This window comes from Vidua macroura, chromosome 30 (genome assembly GCF_024509145.1).
Source record: "Vidua macroura isolate BioBank_ID:100142 chromosome 30, ASM2450914v1, whole genome shotgun sequence".
Taxonomy (NCBI): Eukaryota; Metazoa; Chordata; class Aves; order Passeriformes; family Viduidae; genus Vidua; species Vidua macroura.
Window position 1 is genome coordinate 2,062,879 of NC_071600.1, and position 17,784 is coordinate 2,080,662.

Below are 17,784 nucleotides of genomic sequence, written 5' to 3' on the forward strand. Positions count from 1 at the left end.
GCTGCAGAGCCACTCCTGGGCACTGGCAATTCCTGCAGGTGCCTCCAGCCACAGGTGAGGCTCCAGCCTCACTGTGAGAGGGCCCAGCTCTGACAGTGCTGAATGAACAAACTGACAGCACTTCTGGTGCGGGAACATCTGCTTTCATCCTCCTCTTGGCGTCCTCCCAAAGCCTGGCCAGGGCCCAGGAGGAACCAAGGGAGGTGACTTTGACCATTCAGCCCCAAACAAGGCCAGATGTCAGATTTCATGGCCTTGTCTGGCTTCTAAATACAGAAAGGTCAATACATGTTTCACTAATGAGTGGATACATCTATCACAGTGCTAATGACCATGCATATTTCATTAGTGAGCAGATCCAAAGATAACCTTTGGCTGGAAGGTTCATCCAGAGGCCACCTTTGGCTCAGGGCCTGTTGTTCAGGCCTCACTCAGGGCTGTTGTCCAGGCCTTGGCACTTCAGGGACATGGTTTAGTGCTGGGCTCGACACTGCTGGGTGACCAGCTGGACTGGATGAGCTCAGAGGTCTTTTCCAACAGAAAGGATTCTGTGATTCCATAATTCCATCTGCTGCATTCAGCCAGGTCCATGTTAGCAGCATTCATTTGCTCAGAAAGTCTCCTCTGGCCCAGCTCTTGTGGCCTGAGGCTTCAGCTCCTTCAGCTCCTGGTGCTCAGCTGCTCGTGCTGAACCAGACAACTCGGAGAGAAGAACACAGTCCACCCAATTCCTTCTGGGACACGGAGAGGGGAGGCTGTGGAAACAGGAGCATTGTTTGCTGTGGCCTCCTCTCTGCCCTTCACGCTTTTCAGCGCTTTGAACCAGCCAAGAGCTTTCTCCAAGAGTGCAATGGAGCAGCTGTTCCTGCTCCCGGGTCTGGCTCTCTCCAGTCTCTGACCTTGCCTGCTTTTGTCCCTCTTGCTGTGCCCTCTGCTCCCCCAGGGCTCGGTGGCTGCTGCCCAGGACTGTGGGACTGGCACAGATCCCGTGGTCGAGACCCTCCTTTCTCTGCCCTTGGAGCTGCCTGGGCACAGCAGCCTTTTCCATCTGGAAGCTGCCCATGGACAGGGAGTCCCCAGCTGCGTTCCTTGCACAACCTCCAGGAGCCCAGGGCTGCCATCTCAAGTCCCTGCTGGCCCTGGGGGCTCCCAGGTGGGCACAAGGGGGGCAGCAGAGCCAGCAGGGAGCCTGCGAGTCTCTTCCAGCCCTGTCTGCTCCGAGTTTGGGCCTTGGAGCCTCAGGTGGCCAAAGGCAGCTGCTGCTGGTCCCTCTGTGTGCCCGTGTTCAGCAGTGCTGCTCCATCAGTCTGTGCCCAGCAACGGGGAAAAGCCTCAGCCCTGCAGGGCCAGGAGCTGCCGGGCTCTGCCTGAGCAGCTCAGCCAGAGGGAAGGGAGCTGCTCCCCACGGGAACCAGGAGCAAAGGGCTGGAGCACCTCGTTCTGGGGCACAGCCCAAATTCTGGGAGGGAGTAACAGAGTTATTCACGTGCACGGGTGTGTCAGCACTGCAGGTGCTGTGCCTGCAAACACATGGCTCGAGGTGTGCAAAAGAATTCTGCAACTCTTGGCTGCATCAGGATGTCAGCAGTGCTGAACTCCAGCTTAGTGCAAAGCAAACACTTTACACCTCTGCTCATATCTGCTAGTTTTTTTACATCAGGGTGTCCAGAGAAAAGTAAACAGAGGAGTAAATACTTTCATTGTTTATCAGAAATGTATCTCATTTGCTGTACATTTCTTTTTCAGGATGTGTTATCTGCTCAAAAAGAAAAAAGAAAAAAAGAAAGGAAAAAATGAGAGAAATATGAAAGAGAAAAACAAGAAAAAAATGTCTAGTGAAAATCTTCTGTAACTTTGGATTAAGAGGTAACTGATCTTTTTAAAAGGAGAACTCATTTACTTGGGGCATGTTCTGATGGCCTGGATCCATCTTACAGACTGACCTCAGCATCCTTTTTCTAAAGATTTTCGGTTTTGTTTCCAATATTAAGATTTGTTTTTAAATTGGAGTTGAAGCAATAGGAGGATGAGAGATGGATTGTGCATGACTGTGTCTTGAGGGCAAAAATATTGCAGTTTGAAACTTGGACCTAAAGTATTGAAAATGAAACTTACAAATCCCAGTGCATTGTGTGACAGCAGCTTTTCCTGTAGGATGTGCAGCATCACAAAGACTTCATCAGTGGGGTTGGGGGTGCTTGGAGCTTTGTCCTGTGCCATTCTGGGATGTCATGAACCAGGACTTCACCTGCCACCAGCCCAGCTCACCCTCTGCCATCGCAGCTCCTTGGACCTTGTGTCCCCAGAGCAGGCACAAAGTGTTTCTGCTGCTCCCCCTTTGCACAAATCCACAGAGAGCTGGGATTTTTCCAAGTCTCGTGTCTCCACTGGGCCATATTCCCAAAGAACCAGCAGCACATCCTGATGAATACGGCGAGTTACGTGGATGGTTGTCAGCTCCACTGCCTGCCTAGAAATCCTGAAACTGCTTCTAAATGCTGCTCCTTCAGCTCCTGGACACCTTCTCACACAGAGCTGGGGAAAAAATCCCCTGGCCACTGGCTAAAAGGTGAGTTATGCCAAAGTTGGAGCTCTGAGGGAAATCTCTCTCCCTCCCTGTCCTTTTAATGTATATGTGCATGGGGGTGTGCATGGATGTGTCTTGTATGCAAAGGAAGGAGCGTGCAAGCAACGTGACTGACACAGTCACTGTCCGTGCTATTCCATACCCATGGCTACAGAGACACTATGGAAACCCTGGCACAGACAGGGCCTTCTGTCCATGGGTACAGAGACATCCAAGAGCCCCTGGCACAGACAGAGCCTTCTGTCCATGGGTACAGAGACATCCAAGAGCCCCTGGCACACACAGAGCCTTCTGTCCATGGGTACAGAGACATCCAAGAGCCCCTGGCACACACAGGCCTGGCACACACAGGCCTGGCAGCACAGGTTGCTTTCCCCACAGGCTGCAGGAGATGAGAACACAACATTTGCCAACACTGACTGCAAGCCACAGCTGCGGGTGCTCCCCGTGAACCTCAGCTCTGGCACCACTGTCTGCCCCAAGCTTCAGGGGCTGCAGTGGGAGCCCGGCTGGGCTCTGCCCTGGGGCCATCCTGCAGGGACAGCTGCAAACAGGGAGCATTCCCTTGCCACCAAGAGCCAAGCCAGGGCTGCAGGGCAGCTGCTCCAGCCCGGACTGCACTGCTGAGTGCGGTGCTCTGGGGCTGGGGCTCCCCACACAGGGGACTGGACTGGTGTGCCAGAGGAGACAGAGAAGCTGCAGCTTCAGCCTAACTGAGGTGGGTGCATGGGCTGGGAAGAGTGGGGAGGCTCAAAGGGATTCACAGAGCTCATCCTGCTGAAAGGACGAGGAAATGGGAGTGGGAACTCAGCAGTGAGGAGAGCTGAGGGCTGGAGAGCAACTCTGAATGACACTAAAATCCCACTGGACCTCTGAGACATTGCTGCTCCTCAGCCAGTGACAGGATGAGTCCCTAAGCCAGGGGCTCGGCCTTCCTCGTGGTGAGGGGCACCAAGGAAGGCAGCAGTGTGATGGAGACTGCCATGGGCTGGGAACTCACTGGGGGAAAAGAGGGAGCAGTTGGGAAGTAAAAGGCAGGTGGGGGAGAGAACTGTTCAGAGAAGGGCTGAGCTACAGCTTGAGCAAGCTACAAAACGTCATTTGGGGTCATCCCAGATTGATTTAATTTCAGAAGCTATTGAACAAGTTTATTTTTTGGGTGGTGGCATGTTTTCCCTGGGAGGTGTACACTCTGCAAACTTGAGCTGTGTTGCTGAAATGCTCAAGCAAGGCAGTGCTGCAGGTCACACCATTTCTTCTTTGGCTGATTCTGGCCCGGTGCTGAGCTCCAGCAGAGCCCTGGCAGAGCCCAGAGCAGCCTCAGCACCCGCAGAGCCCGGCTGCAAGGAGAGAAAGCAGAAAGCGCCCGTCAGCTGAAGGCTCCTGTCCCCTTGTCCCAGCCGCCCGCGGTGCCCAGGCCATGCTGGCCGTGCCCAGAGCGGTGCCCAGAGCTGCCCATCACTGCTGCCTTTGGCAGCAGAGCAGGAGGGCAGGACATGTGCCCAGCCTGCAGCCAGCCACGGCACATCCAGCCCTCAGCAGCTGCCCGGAGCAGGATGCTCCTGTGCTCGCTGCCATCTCCCCAAAGCTCTGATCCCACCATGCCAAGCAGACGGGACCCACCTGACGCCATCCACCGCTGGAAGAAAAGCTGGTCCCAAACGATGTCCTCAGCCTTCTCCAAGGGCACGGCCCATCCACGCCGCAGCTGCTCCCAAGCACTTCCTGATCCAGACTGGACCCCACCTAGAACGCTTCCTCTAGAAAAACACACAACACATGATTGAAAATAGATTACAGACAAAAAGGGGAACAAGAAAAAAGGTCAAAAATCTTATCTCTGTCAGGGGCTTGAGGAAGGCGCAACCCCTGCACGCCAGGGAAAAACCCACCCACAGGTGAGGGAAGCCCAGGCTTTCTCCCTTCCCCCCTGCACTGCCCCCCAAAATAACGGTGATCCCAAAGCAAACAAGGGCAGTGGAGCAGCCCGAGCCCTTCCTTGCCTGCAAAGCAAAACAGCCCCCGCACAGGTTCTGGAGTCCCACCTCTGCTCCCACCATGGGGGTTGGTTTGTGTCGGGCTGGCTGCCCCAGCCCCAGCCCCAGCCCGGGGCACGGTGGGTGCTGGGGGCTGTTGGCAGGGCCAGGAGCCCACTCCCATTTCGTACCCACCCCAGCCCATGCCCCCAGCCCTGCCAAAAGCAGCCTGGCAGCCGACTGAAGGATCAGCTGCATCCGCCCCAGCAAAGGGGGAACCTCTGGTTCCTGGCCAGGCTGAGCAATGCCCAAATCTGGGAGCATCCCCCTGTGTGTGGACTCATCTGCAAATTCCTTGTGGAGCCTGGCTTTGGAGAAGGTGCCAGAATCCAAGTCCATCATCTTCAGCTGGCCAGGCCGAGGAAGAGATTGTCATCCTTGAGGTTGTCCTTGGTGTCTCCAGCAGCAGCAGCCCCACCTGGTGCAGCTTCTCCAGGGGCTCCTTCTCCTTCCCTGGGGCCAGACCAGGCTGTCAGGGTTCTGCCCAGGGCCCCAGCTGTCAGGGAACCAGGAAAAGCAAAACCCGGGGGATGGTGGCCAGCAGTGCTTGCCACACCAGGTGTCCAGCTCAGCTCCAGCCCAAGAGCTGCGTGTTCCCTTCTGCTGACCCCTGCTCAGAGCTACAGGCAGCACAAAACCTGTCTGGTTGGCTTTGCCGCTGATTGCCAAGAGATGTGTGGAGCTGTTACCTGCCAGGCCCCTGGATCCAACTGTGCACGTGGATCTCTCCCATCCTCTAGGGCAGAGGAACACCCTGCACCCAAGGATCACGGAAAAGCTCTTCTAAGGACGGCCTGTCCAAGGGCTGCATGGACAAACACCTCTTAATGACATCCTGGCACTCTGGGGAGAGAAACCAGGAATGACCAGTCAGTTGGAGAAGTTGCTCCCACTGTTCCCATGCCCCGGCCATGCTGGGTGTGCCCAGAGCTGGGCCTAAACCTCCCCATGGATTCTCTGTTTGGAGGAGAGCAGGAGAGCAGGACTTGTGCCACCTCCTCAGCAGCTGCCAGAGCGGGATGCCCACGAGCTGCTGCTGTCTCCCAGCACTGGTATTGCCCCCGTGGCCAGAGATGAGGACCCACCTTGCGAGAGCCGTCGTGGGAACAAGATCCGCCCCCAGATGATCTCCTGGCCCCTCCTGAACGGGTGCTTGCCCATGACCAGGTGGCACAGCAGGAGGCCCAGGGACCAGATGGTCGCTGCCTCGCCGTGGTAGCGTCGGTGGTGGATCCACTCTGGTGGGCTGTAGGACAGGGTTCCTGTGGAACACAGACAGAGTTCAGCAGGGGGATGCTGCTGCTCCCAGAGCCTGGCCCCAGCACCCCTGGGCATGTGGGGGCTGCCCCAGTGGCACACGGGGTGACCACTGCCCTCTCGCCAGCACCTGGGACTTGTGTACAGATTCGGGGCTGGAAAAGAAGCCACTGGTGCTGGAAGAGGGCAGCAGAAACCCTGGGAAGGCCCAACCATGACACACAAAAGAAAAACTCATCCAGTGGTGGAGAAACCCACTCGACTACCTGCCTGCACAGCCCCCCAAAAATGTGAACAAGCCAAGGCAAACAAGGGGAGCAGAGCAGTCCAAGCCCTTCTCACCTGCACACCAAACCGTCCAGGGCACGGGGTCAGACCCCCCTCTCTGCTACCCCCATGGGGGTTTTTGTCGGGCTGGCTGCCCCAGCTCCAGCCCCAGCCCCGGGCACAGTGGGTGCTGAGGGCTGTCAGCAGGGCTGGGAGCTGGACCCCCTCACACCCCCACCCAAATCAACCTGGCTCCAGCATTAATCCCATCCCAGCTGCAATAGGGGGAGCCCCGGTGCTGCACCCCGGCTGGGCCATGAGATGCCCAGGAGCATCCCCTGGCAGGGCTCACCTGCAAACTGGGTGTAGGCTGTGTCTTGGAGGAAGGCGCCACAGCCAAAGTCGATCAGTTTCAGCTGCCCGGTGGCCAGGTCGAGCAGGATGTTCTGGGGCTTGATGTCCCTGTGCAGGACCCCGCAGCTGGTGCAGTGCCGCACGGCCTCCAGCACCTGGCGGAACAGCCCCCGCGCCTCCTCCTCCGGCAGGAACCTCCGCTCCGCCAGGAAACCCGACAGGTCCTGGCACCGCTCCGGGCGCTCCAGCACCAGCAAGAAGCTGTCGGGGAGCTGGAGCCACTCCAGGAGCTGAATGACAGCAGCGCAGCCAGAGGCCACCTTGGCCAGCAGCACGACCTCCAGGGGTGCGCTGGTGCCGTCGGGCTGCGGGAGGAGCGCGATGCCGTCAGTGGGGCTGAGGCCGTGCCGGGGCTGGGGAAGCCCTCAGCCAGCCCGGGATGCTCTGCATGCCCCGCTCAGCCCACGCCCGCTCTCCCTGCAGGGCTCCCGGCAGCTCCCACCCTGCCGGGCCCCGGCTCATCCCCGCCCGGCACGGCCCGGCTTCTGCCGCTGGCCCCGCTCACTCACCAGCTCGCCCCAGTGCCGGATGCGATCCCGCGGCACCCTTTTGATGGCCACCTGCGAGCAAGGGAGAGCAGCGGGTTCAGCTCGCCCCCCGCCTAGCCCAGCCCCATCCTCCTCCTCCTCCTGCGCCCGCCGCCGGCCCCGCCGCTCACCGGGGCGCCGTCCGAGAGCCGCGTGGCCGCGAAGACGCTGCCGAAGCCGCCGCTGCCCAGCAGCGAACCCAGCCGGTACCGCTCCTGCAGGGCCTCCTGCGCCTTCCCTGCGGGCGGGACGCGGCTGTCAGCGCTCGGCCCGGGGCCAGGAGCGGCCCCCGAGCGCCCCCCGAGCGCCCCGGGCCGGCCATCCCCAGGCGTTCTCTGCTGGCAACGGGACAGCGGCGGCTCGGGGCCGGCGGCCGCGCTGCCGAGCGGCGGAGCTCGGGCCGGGGAAGCCGCAGCGGAGGCGGCGGCAGCGGCCGCGCCGCCTGTGTCCTCCGCGGGGCCCGGGAGGAGCCGGCGCCGGGGCCGGGACTGGAGCCCACGTCGGGGCCGGGGCCGGGCTCGGGCCAGGCGGAGCCAAAGGGCGGCGATGCCGCCCCAGCCCCAGGCACTGATGCCCGCCCAGCAGCGCCAGCGCCAGCACGGCCAGAGCCGGGCGGGGGCGAGACCGCGGCGGGACGGCCGGGGCCGGGGACGGGGACAGGGACGGGGACGGGGACAGGGACAGGGACAGGGACGGGGACGGGGACAGGGACAGGGACGGGGCAGCCCCGCCCGGGGCCGGGGGCGGGTCGGGGGCATGGCCCGACCCGGCAGGGGAGAGGGAGACCGGGAGAGGAGGGGACAGCGGGAAAGGGAGAGCGGGAGAGGCTGCGGGACAGCAAGAGAGGGAGAGGAGATGCAAGAGGGAGTCGTCAAAGTCTCTGCTTTCGCTGCTTTCACTGCCGCTGCTGCTGCTGCTGCTGCAACTGAAGCAACTGAAGCTCCGGGGCCGTTTGTCCCTGTGTCCGTTTGTCCGTTGCCCGCTCGCCCCCGCGCCCAGCCCCGCGCTCCCCGGGGCAGCCCCTGAGCCTGTCCAAACATGGGAACTTTGCCGTGTTCAGCCCAGACCCAGAGTCTGGACTCCTGCCCAGGGGCACAGGAATCCCCTTGGGCGCTGCTGTGCATTGTCCCTGCTGAGGGTCAAACACTCTCGGAGCGCCTTCCCTGGCTGGAGGATTCCCTGGCCCTGGCCCTGCACTTATGGGTCCAGCATTGCTTTCCAGCAAAAACGGGAAGGCAAACTGTGTGCAGCTCATGGTATTTTAGAGTGTCTGAAACTCACTAACTCACCGATCTTAGAGGTGAGATGCACTTGGAATTCATGGCATGGAGAAGTAGTGCAAGATGGAAAAAGGGAGCAGAGAAATAAATAGAGGAAAACATCTTGGATTGTTTCTTTCCATTTTCATTTCACTTGGGAAAGCTGATTCAGTTTTTCCTGGAATCTTCTCCACAGTCCTGTCTGCTCTTCTCAAGAACCCTTCCTGGAGAACGAGGTGCAGCTCCTGTCACAAGATGTGCCACCAACTGCGGCTTCTCTTGGCTTTCCACCGTGTGTGCAGGAGGACTCTTGCAGCAAAGCAGGACAAAGGTTTGGAGAACTTGACAGCTTCTTCTTTCTTTTCCTGCTGAGCTGGGCAGTTGTGCCACTGGTGAGGTTTTCATTGTGACTGTTCCAGCCTTGGAAAACAGGAGGTGGAACCAGGACTTGTTAGGGAATACAAGCCTGACTGAATGCAGAGAAAGAATCTCCAGAGCCTGCAGCCAGAAATGGAGAGTTGTGTGATCATCATTCCCACATCTCCATGGACAGCTGGAAAGTGATCTAGAAGATGAAAATGGGCTGACAGAGGTTGTTTGTTTCTGTGTTCAGTTTGGGTGATTCTGCATCTCCTGTGCTGGTATAAATCAAGAGCACAGTCAGTTCATGATAAGCACCAGAACAAGCTGGACCTCTGAGAGCAGGTGACAGAAAAAATTTGAAAAGGAGAAATGCAGGGATTGACTTGGTGGACTTTGTCTGGAAGAAGGGCATTTTTTTCTAATTATTTCTAGTCCATTGCTTCCGCTTTTATCCTTCTTAGAAGGCCATTTGCATCCCAGATTCCTCATGAAATGAGAACCCTGTACTTCTGGAACTGCCTGAAAGATAGCCTGTTCTTCTGCAGGGACACTCAGGCTGAAACAGGAAGCCATTGTGTTAAATTTTGAAGCAATTGTATTTAAAAAAACCCAGTTCTTAAGCAGAGATTGATGTCACTCCCCCAGACCAACCACCATGAGCAAATCTCAGGCTCAGCCTGGAGCAGTGACCTTGAGGTGTGTCCCCACTGCAGGGAGGAATCTCCACAGCCCCCAGGAAGGGAAATGTCAGGAGATGCTGCCATAAAATTTGGGACGGGGCTTTTCTAGTCTGAAGTGCTGCCCTGTGGGTCAGATGTGCCCCGGCTGGACCAGCTCAGCAGCTCTGCAGAAGCTCTCAGTGGTGTCACTTGGTTGTTCCTTTCTCTGGGGATTTTTCCATCCCTGCCACAGCTTCAGCTCTCTCTGAGGATTTGGAACTTCGGGATGGAGGAGTTGGGCTGGTTTCAGCATTATTCACCCCAAAAGCAGCGCGACCTCCCTCCTTCATTTGCCACTGGGGGCTTTGCAAACAGGGCCTTGCTGGAGTGGTTTGAGCCCATTGCAGGCAGAGCCTCCTGCTCCAGCAGGAACTGCCTTTCCTGTGCCAGGAGCAGGGCAGGTCCCGCTGCAGGAAAAGCTCCAGGCCAGCCCCAGCCCAGGGAAGGCCTCGGGCACAAGGGCAGAGTGCCGTGCTGGGAGCTGTGCCAGGCAGAGCCTGAGGCACCAAAGGCACCTTGGCAGCAGCAGCTGCTTGCAGGGCATGGCCAGAAGCCTCCCTTGGCAAGCCGGCCTGGTGGCCAGCACTGCAGAGCTGCTGCCTCAGGGCTCATTCCTGGCTGGGCTCTGCCCCAGCCCACAGAGTGTGACCTCAGCCCTGACTCTGTCCCGGCCCTTGTGCCTGAGCCCTGCAAAGCCCAAAGGTCACCTGTGCCACCCTGGCTCTGCCAGCCCCTGGGGCAGGGGGAGGAAAGGCAGAGAAGGGGCCGGCTTTGGCTGTGGGATGTGGGGTCCAGCAGAGACAATGAGGAGTCAAGGGAGTGGATGGAGTCCACTGAGCAGCCCCTTCTCCTCATGCAGTCCTGGAATGGTTTGGATGGGAAGAGCTCTGCAGTGCTCATCTCATCCAAACCCCGCGATGAGCAGGTGTAGGAATTCCCTTTGGTCCCCTCTGAGCACAGGGTGGGAATCCTGCATGGACACAGATAAAAGACAAAAGGCGCTCTTCTCCTCGGGACTAAATCCTGTTTATTCTAAAGGAGCCACCACAGATCCAGGTGACACCTCAGGGGGTAACAGAGGCCGAGGCATCTGGTGGCGCCCGCAAGAGAGAGAATGTCTTGCCCTGGGGGGTTTTGAGCCCAGGGAAAAATGGGGTGGGGCGGAAGCAAGAAGCCACATCCAATGGGACACAGGTGAGGAGAAGGGGAGAGGGGAGCAGGTCAGGGAGAGACCACCACACCTGAGGCTTAGCAGGGGGAGGGGAAAGGTGTGTGGAATAAACCAATGTGACATAACTCCATAGTGCAATATAAAAACTACTCAGTGCAAATTCCCAAACACCCAGTGCAAAACAACAACTAAATAACTATTTAGTGCATCACCACAAGCAGGAACACCTTTCACCAGATCAGGTTGTTCAGAGCCCTGTCCCAGCTGGGCTTGAATTTTTCCAGGGATGGGGCACTGACCACCTCCCTGGGAACCTGCCCTGGTGTATCACCACCCTCATCATCAAAAAATTCCTCTTATCTCTCCTTATCTGAACCTTCCTTCCCTTAGTTTAAAACCACCCCCCTTTGTCCTGTTGTGACAGGCCCTACTAAAACCTTTGTCCACCCTTGTATTTCCACTGAGCTGGGTTTCCATGGCAACTGCCAGGACAGGTGACCCAGGTGTCACCCCCAGTGAGGGCTGCCATGGAAACAGTGCCCAGCACGGCCCCTTTCTGTCTGGCTGACCTGGCCTTTGGCCCTGGCACTGCCCTTTGCTGCTGGTTCCGCGGCGCCTGAGCGGCCAGCGCGGCACAGGGCAGGTGGCCGTGGCAAAAGCCCCCAGCACGGGATCCCCTCTGGCTCTGGGCACTGACAGCAGCCCTGAGCAATGTGCTGGCACTGTGGGGTCAGTGCAGTGACCATGGCCACAGCCCCTTGCAATGGCCCAGGGCAGGTTGGGATGATGATCCACCCTCAGAGCTGGCCCAGGGCAGCTCTGCAGTGCCCTTCCCCACAGCCTGTCTGCACAGAAGCACTTCCAGGGCTCTCTGCACTTCCCTTCCCTCACTCCTGGGTCACTCCCACACCTCCCAACAACCCACTGGGTGCTTTGAGCTGCAAGGAGTTCCAAGCTGCTCTGTCCTCCAGGAGCTGGTCAAATTCTGCCCTGAGCCGACTCTGTATCTGTGTTTATTACAGAAATTCCTGTGTGTCTAAATCATTCCTTGCACGGTTCTGCCTTGGGGAAGGGGAACCAACATTGGAGGCACCTTGGGCATGGCACACACTTGGAGGAGGGTGTCTGTTTTCAGTGGGGAAACTCAGGAGTTTTCTATTGCTTGAAAAAGAAGAAGCAAACCCCTCTTTGGCTGTGCACAGCCACTCCTCTGAGCAAAGCAGGTCCCAGGTGAGTGAGGATAGACTGGATGGGCTTAGGGAATGTGGAGCAAGGCTGTGCTCATTGGGTCACAACTCAAGACACAGATTCTCTGAGCAGGCCAGGCCTCATTAGGAAAGACCCTGGATCAATATCAGTCACAGAATGCTGTAGTCATATCTCCTCAAAAAAAGAACAGTAATGAAATACATACTTTATACTAAAAATGTGGGTTTTTTAGAAGCTCTTTGAAACATTTCTCCATAATTGCAGTAGGAAAACTTACTGATGAACTGCCCCAGGCCAGAGGGAAATCAAGGCAGAGCCATGTCTTGTCAGGACTTGCTTGATCCTAATGAGCCCCGTGGTGCATTTGGAGCTGAGCCCTGGAACCTCAGGGCCTGAGAGGAGATTGCACAAACCTTTCCAGGAGTCAAAGGCAGAAGAAAGCCCCAAAGTGTCTTAAAGCATTAATGGGACCCACTGAGGTCCATCCCCAACACAGGCCCCTCATGGACTCCTTGGAGGAGAGAATTGGAGGCCAGGATGGCACAAAAACCTCTCAGAGACTCAAAATGGCACAAAAACCTCTCAGTGTGGAAAGGAAAACCCAAAGTACCTGAAAAAAGTTGAGTATCTCAAAGTATTAATGAGCCCCACTGAGTGTCAGTACAAAGCTCTCAAGGGACTCGTTAAAGCAGATAATTGGGGCCATGATTGCACAAACCTCTCACGGAGTCTGTATCAAAAGGGAAACACCAAGTACCTTAAAAGAACTGAATACCTTGAAGCATTAATGAGCCCCACTGAGTGTTGTTCCTGACAAAGCCTCTCCAGGGACTAATTACAGCAGATAATTGGAGGCCATGATTGCAGAAAGCTCTCAGAGACTGCAAGGCAAAAGCCAAAGGCAAAGTCCTTTGAAAAACCTGCAGTGCCTGGGAGCATTGTGGAGCCCCCAGGGCCATTCCTGAGCAAGGCTCCCCAGGGACTCCTTCCAGCAGATCCTTGAGGCCACTGGGATGTGGGCTAGGGGGGGATGCTGAGGGCAGGACAAGGGGCTGACAGTGCCCAGCCTGGCTGGGGCTGTGCCAGGAGGCCCCAGGGCCTCAGGACAAGGTGTCTCCTGACAGCCCTTGGTGGCACAGACCCTGCTGTGCCCCACAGCACCAAGACTTGGCTTCTCTTTGTCCCCACCTGTCATCAGTGCCTCCAGTTCTCTGCTCTGCCTGGGGCCTGGGGACACTTTCTCACTCGTGTCCCTCACTGGGACCCATTAAAAGTCAAAGAAACTTTGGAGTTGGATTCTGACTTGGGAGTTCTGGAGAGGTTTCTGCAGCTCCCTCTCAGGGCCTGATGTTCAGGGCCTGAGCACAAAGCCCCAGAGGCTCATTCAAGTCCTTGTGCTGTGTCTGTGCTGCTGAGCTGGGCCGGGCTCCTGGCACAGAGGGTGATGCTGGTAAGCAAGCAGAGCTTCAAAAGCACATTTCTCTGGATGAGCAGCTCTTCTCCCAGCCCAGCAGGGCTGGGGCACTGCCTGCAGCCAGCGTGGGCACAGCCCAGAGGCACAGAGAGCTTCAATCAGTCAGGGCTGGGAAGGTGCTGAGAAGTGCCTGGGGCAGAATCACTGCCAGCCCTTGGCACAGGAACCTCTGGCTGCAGGACAATGCAGCTGCAGCTCCTGCAGTGATCTCCTCAAGCTGGAACATCCCAATGCCCACAGACCCTGTGAGTACAACTCTGGGTATTTCTGGTGCAGGGCAGGTGAAATGCTCATGAAGCTCTGACATGCTGAGGGGTTCTGACCAGTCATAGAATATTTCCAAGACAAGCATTTTGATAAAAATTAGGAAATTTCCTAAGACTTTGTATTCTATTTCCTACCATTGGAAAATGGATGGGATGGAGTGATAAATATTAAAGGATGATTAAGAATTATTGATTATTAATTTTGACAACTGCCTGAGACATCAGAACTGTTACTTTTAGTGATCAGTAGGTCCACAGGAGATCCCTAATGTTCTTGCAGCCCCGCTGCCCATGGTCAGCAGCATCACCTTTGCTGGAGCCATCAGGCTCAGTCTGAGCTCTCCTTTCTCCAAGCTGCAAACAGAACCTGCCCCCAGCCACTGCCCTGCAGACAGGCAGGGTTCTGTCAGGCCAAGGAGAGGGCACAGAGATTTGGGGTCTGGGAGTGCTGGCACAGAGAGATCAGGCACAGGGCAACACCTGCAGGAGGAAAATCTCCAGGAAGCAGAGAGAAGATCAGGGAAGGAGAGAAAACAAAAGCCAGAAATGCTGTGGCAGGGAGAGTTTAGAGATGTGCAGAGGATCCCCTCCAGTGCAGCCCCTCCCTCTGAACAAGCCCCCTCCCTCCTGTGCCCCCAGCCAAGCCTCTGCCCTCAGGGCCGGGGCTCCAAGGCGTGCAGCCCCTCCTGTGCAGGCAGAGCTGCAGCAGAGCCGTGGGGCAGCTCTGCAGCCCCGGGCCCAGTTCCCTCTGCAGAGCACAGGGCTGGGAGCAGCTGCCCGGCACTGGGGGCTCTGGCAGGGGGCACAGCTGGCTCAGGGTGACACAGCTGTCCCCAGGGCCCGGCTCTGGGCAATGCTGGCACTGCAGCCAGGGAAGGAGCTGCATCTCCCTTCATCCAGTGCCATCAGAAGGACACTTGGAAGTCTTCCTGAGATTTCAGTCCAAGCTGGAGCTCCAATCCAGGGTGCAGACCTGTCCTAGAGCATCTCTGAGTTATAAGATTGATGGGGAAAGGCAGAGGTGTTCTGACACTGAAAATGCTGCTCTCTTGGTGAAATCAGCAATGTGAGTCCTTGGCTACAAATGTAAAAATTTCTGAACTGTAGCTGGTGACATTTTAAGGGAAGCATGTGAAGGTGATCAAAGTCAAAGGCCACAGCAAGTCTGAACAAGTCAGTGAAATGAACAGGGCTAATGCCTTTATTAATGTTCAGCTCTTTATTAAAAAGATCAGCTGGGCAGGGGGCTCGACGCAGAGCTCGCCCCCGCAGTCGTAGCTTTTCCAGGCAGCCAGAAGGAAGGCGGCGTGCAGAGTCGGTCACTGGAATCCCGAGCAGCAGCTGTCCTTTCTCCTTTCCTTGTGGCACACCGGTGGCCCGAGGATGAGGAGGCGTGGTGTGCAGAGTCTGTTGCTGAAGTCCAGAACAACAGCTGTCCCCGCCCCTTCCTTGGTGGCAGCACCAGGGCTCTCTGTCCCTCTATCACCCTACTTCTCAGAGCCTAATCTAGTCTGTTCCTTCTTAGGTGATGGCGACAGTTAAAAGTCAATCAGGGGATGTGTTTCCCTCTTCCTCAGCTAGGGCATTTGCCTGGATTTCTCTGCTGTGTTCAGTTTCTGATTTATATTCTTTTTTCCCTCCTAAAAATACTCCCATGATCCTAAGGGGTTTCTATTTGCATGTTAGTCTCAGAGTGGCAGCGTGGAGGGGTGGGGGGCCGGTTGTTCCCAGGTAGTTTAAAGAAAACAAACAGAGCAATTAGCTAATTAGCATTTCAATATCGGTCTTTTAGTGTTGCCATGGGAACTAGGAAAGCCCTGACCACGTTTCTGGGGAATACCTGGAAACTGTTCATAACAAATCCCTCCTCTATTTCTTTGATCGGGCTTAAGCCCGCATCAACTTACAGTCTTTGGCTTTTGAGGGCTAACTTCTTTTGACATTTGTATGCTTTCACTCAGGCCTGAGGGTAATTCTATTGTTCTTTAGGAACCAAGTTGTAACTCCTTTTGCTAAAGGACACTTAGTCTTATTAAACAATTACCAAGTACTTAAACCTTTTCTATGGTACTTTAACTCAGAAACAGTTCTTAACACCTTACTGTATATCAGTCTCTAGCAAGTCTTCCTTAAAGTTAATTTTAGGTCCTCTGGTTTCTTAATTACTGTCCATGCACAAGAGGAGGCAGGTGGCACTGTTGGGTCTGGTCCGGCGTCCGGGGGTGGCACTGGTCCTTTGACTCTGGTGACGTGGGTCCAGCCTTTTTCTTGGGTCCGCACTGCAGTGTGTGTGGTGAGTAGTACCTGGAAAGGTCCCTCGAATTTGGGGGTTAATGGAGTAGTAGTGTTCCAGGACTTTATCAACACCCAATCCCCAGGACTGATGTTGTGCGCATTGGTGTCTAGAGGGGAAGTTTGGGGAAGATACCCCTTCTTTCGGAGGCCTTCTAGGGATTTTCCTATGACCTCTAAATATTTCTGGGTTGCTGCCTCCCCTTCCAGATAATCTGCTGTACTGAAAGGGGTGATTAAAAAAAGGGAGTCCAAACATCATTTCATATGGAGAGACCCCCATGTCGGACCGAGGTCTGGTTCTGATGCGCAAGAGAGCGAGAGGTAAACACCTGAGCCAATTCATTTTTGTTTCTTCAATTAATTTAGTTAACACATTTTTAAGGGTTCTATTCATCCTTTCTACTCTTCCAGAGCTCTGAGGATGCCATGGGGTGTGTAATCTCCACCTTATCCCCAGGGCTTTTGTTACTTGATGCAAAGTTTGAGCAACAAAATGTGGGCCTCGGTCCGAGTCAATGTTATTGACCAGGCCGTATCGTGGTATGATGTTTTCTAGGATTATTCTTGCCACTTCCTGTGCAGTTTCTTTTCTGGTTGGGAAGGCCTCCACCCAGTGAGTGAGATGATCTACGATCACTAGTAAATGTTTGTACCCCTGCACAGAGGGCATTTCAGTGAAATCTACTTGTATGTTTTGAAAAGGTCTCAAAGCAATTTTTCCTCCCCCATACGCAATTTTTCTCATTACCTTTTGGTCAGTTTTCAGGCAAATCGCACACCCTCTTGTGACTGCTTTCGCCAGATCATAAACTCCAAGGCATAAATTTTCCCGTAAGAAGTGGTCGCACAAACCTTGGATTCCCCAGTGGGTCAATTCGTGTAACTCTACTAGCACTCTTTGAGCTAGGGCTTTATTTAGGAACCTACGCCCATCAGGAGTTAACCATTCTCCTTGTTTCCCTTGATGTAATTCTAGTTCTTTTATTGTTTTTAATTCTTTTTCACTGAACCTCGGCTCTTCCTTTTTTCTTTCTCTACTTGGTCCTACTTCTATTTTAAAAGCTTTTACTGGGTTTCTTGGGTCTAAGGCTGCTTCTTTAGCTATCTGATCTGCTAATCGGTTTCCCTTTTCTTCACGTGTGTGTCCTTTCTGATGTCCCTTTATATGCACCACAGCTATCTCTGCGGGCTTTTGTAAGGATTCTAATACTAGTTTTATCAGTTTCTCATGTACTAGGTTCTTCCCTTTGGAGTTTAAGTAGCCACGTTCCTCCCAAATTTTTCCAAAGGTATGGATGATCCCAAACGCATATTGCGAGTCTGTGTAAATAGTTCCTTGATCTCCCTTTAACAGATCTAATCCTCTTTTCAAAGCATAGACTTCACAACACTGGGCTGACCAGTTCGAGGGCAGTTTCCCTTTTTCCATGACTTTCATGTCTTCCCCATCTATGACAGCATATCCTGAGGCTCTTTTCCCTTCTACTACTCTTGAGGACCCATCTATAAAAAGGGATTTCCCGTATGGCAAGGGTACATCTTCTAAATCCTCTCTCACTTTGGTCTGTAGATTTATGAGTTCAACACAATCATGTTCTAGATCTGCTAGGGGTTCTCCGGTAAGAAATTGTGCAGGGTTTAGACATTTGGAGGTGACTAACTCTAAGTCCCCTGTGTTCATTAAGATGATCTCATACCTCAATATTCTGGAGTCAGTCAACCACTGCTGAGCTTTTTGGCTTAGCACTGTTTTGAGATCGTGGGGGGTGTGGACTTTAATTTTCCCTTGCAGAGTCAATTTTTGGGCTTCTTCTATCAGGATAGCTGCAGCTGCAATTACTTGTAGGCAAGTTGGCCATCCTCTGGCTACTGGGTCTAATAGTTTTGAGAGGTAGGCAATTGGTTTTTTTTTGTCTTCCCCATTCCTGGGTTAATACCCC

The 17,784-nt window shown here is 55.1% G+C and overlaps 2 protein-coding genes and 1 pseudogene across 2 annotated transcripts in view; 1 reads left to right on the plus strand and 2 right to left on the minus strand.

The window, feature by feature from the left end:
- The window catches only part of LOC128820667 (uncharacterized), a 2,212,279-nt pseudogene that overhangs the window by 944,460 nt on the left and 1,250,035 nt on the right, over nt 1–17,784 (plus strand).
- The window catches only part of LOC128820644 (zinc finger protein OZF-like), a 53,527-nt gene that overhangs the window by 19,041 nt on the left and 16,702 nt on the right, over nt 1–17,784 (minus strand).
- Nucleotides 3,709–7,953, minus strand: LOC128820771 (serine/threonine-protein kinase pim-1-like). Its single transcript, XM_054001605.1, has 6 exons — nt 7,220–7,953; nt 7,071–7,121; nt 6,500–6,866; nt 5,709–5,885; nt 5,313–5,466; nt 3,709–5,076 (listed from the first exon to the last, which is right to left on the minus strand). The coding sequence occupies exons 1-5, from the start codon at nt 7,844–7,846 to the stop codon at nt 5,360–5,362; spliced, it is 1,329 nt and encodes a 442-aa protein (XP_053857580.1). The 5' UTR covers nt 7,847–7,953; the 3' UTR covers nt 3,709–5,076; nt 5,313–5,359.

Bases quoted from the DNA above. Each gene is read 5' to 3' on its own strand.
- LOC128820771 (XM_054001605.1), bottom strand. From the start codon at position 7,846: ATGCCCCCGACCCGCCCCCGGCCCCGGGCGGGGCTGCCCCGTCCCTGT. The intron at 7,122-7,219 runs GTGAGCGGCGGG...CCTTGCTCGCAG, and splicing joins GGCTCTCGGACGGCGCCCCG to GTGGCCATCAAAAGGGTGCC. The intron at 6,867-7,070 runs GTGAGTGAGCGG...CTCCTCCCGCAG, and splicing joins TCCGGCACTGGGGCGAGCTG to CCCGACGGCACCAGCGCACC.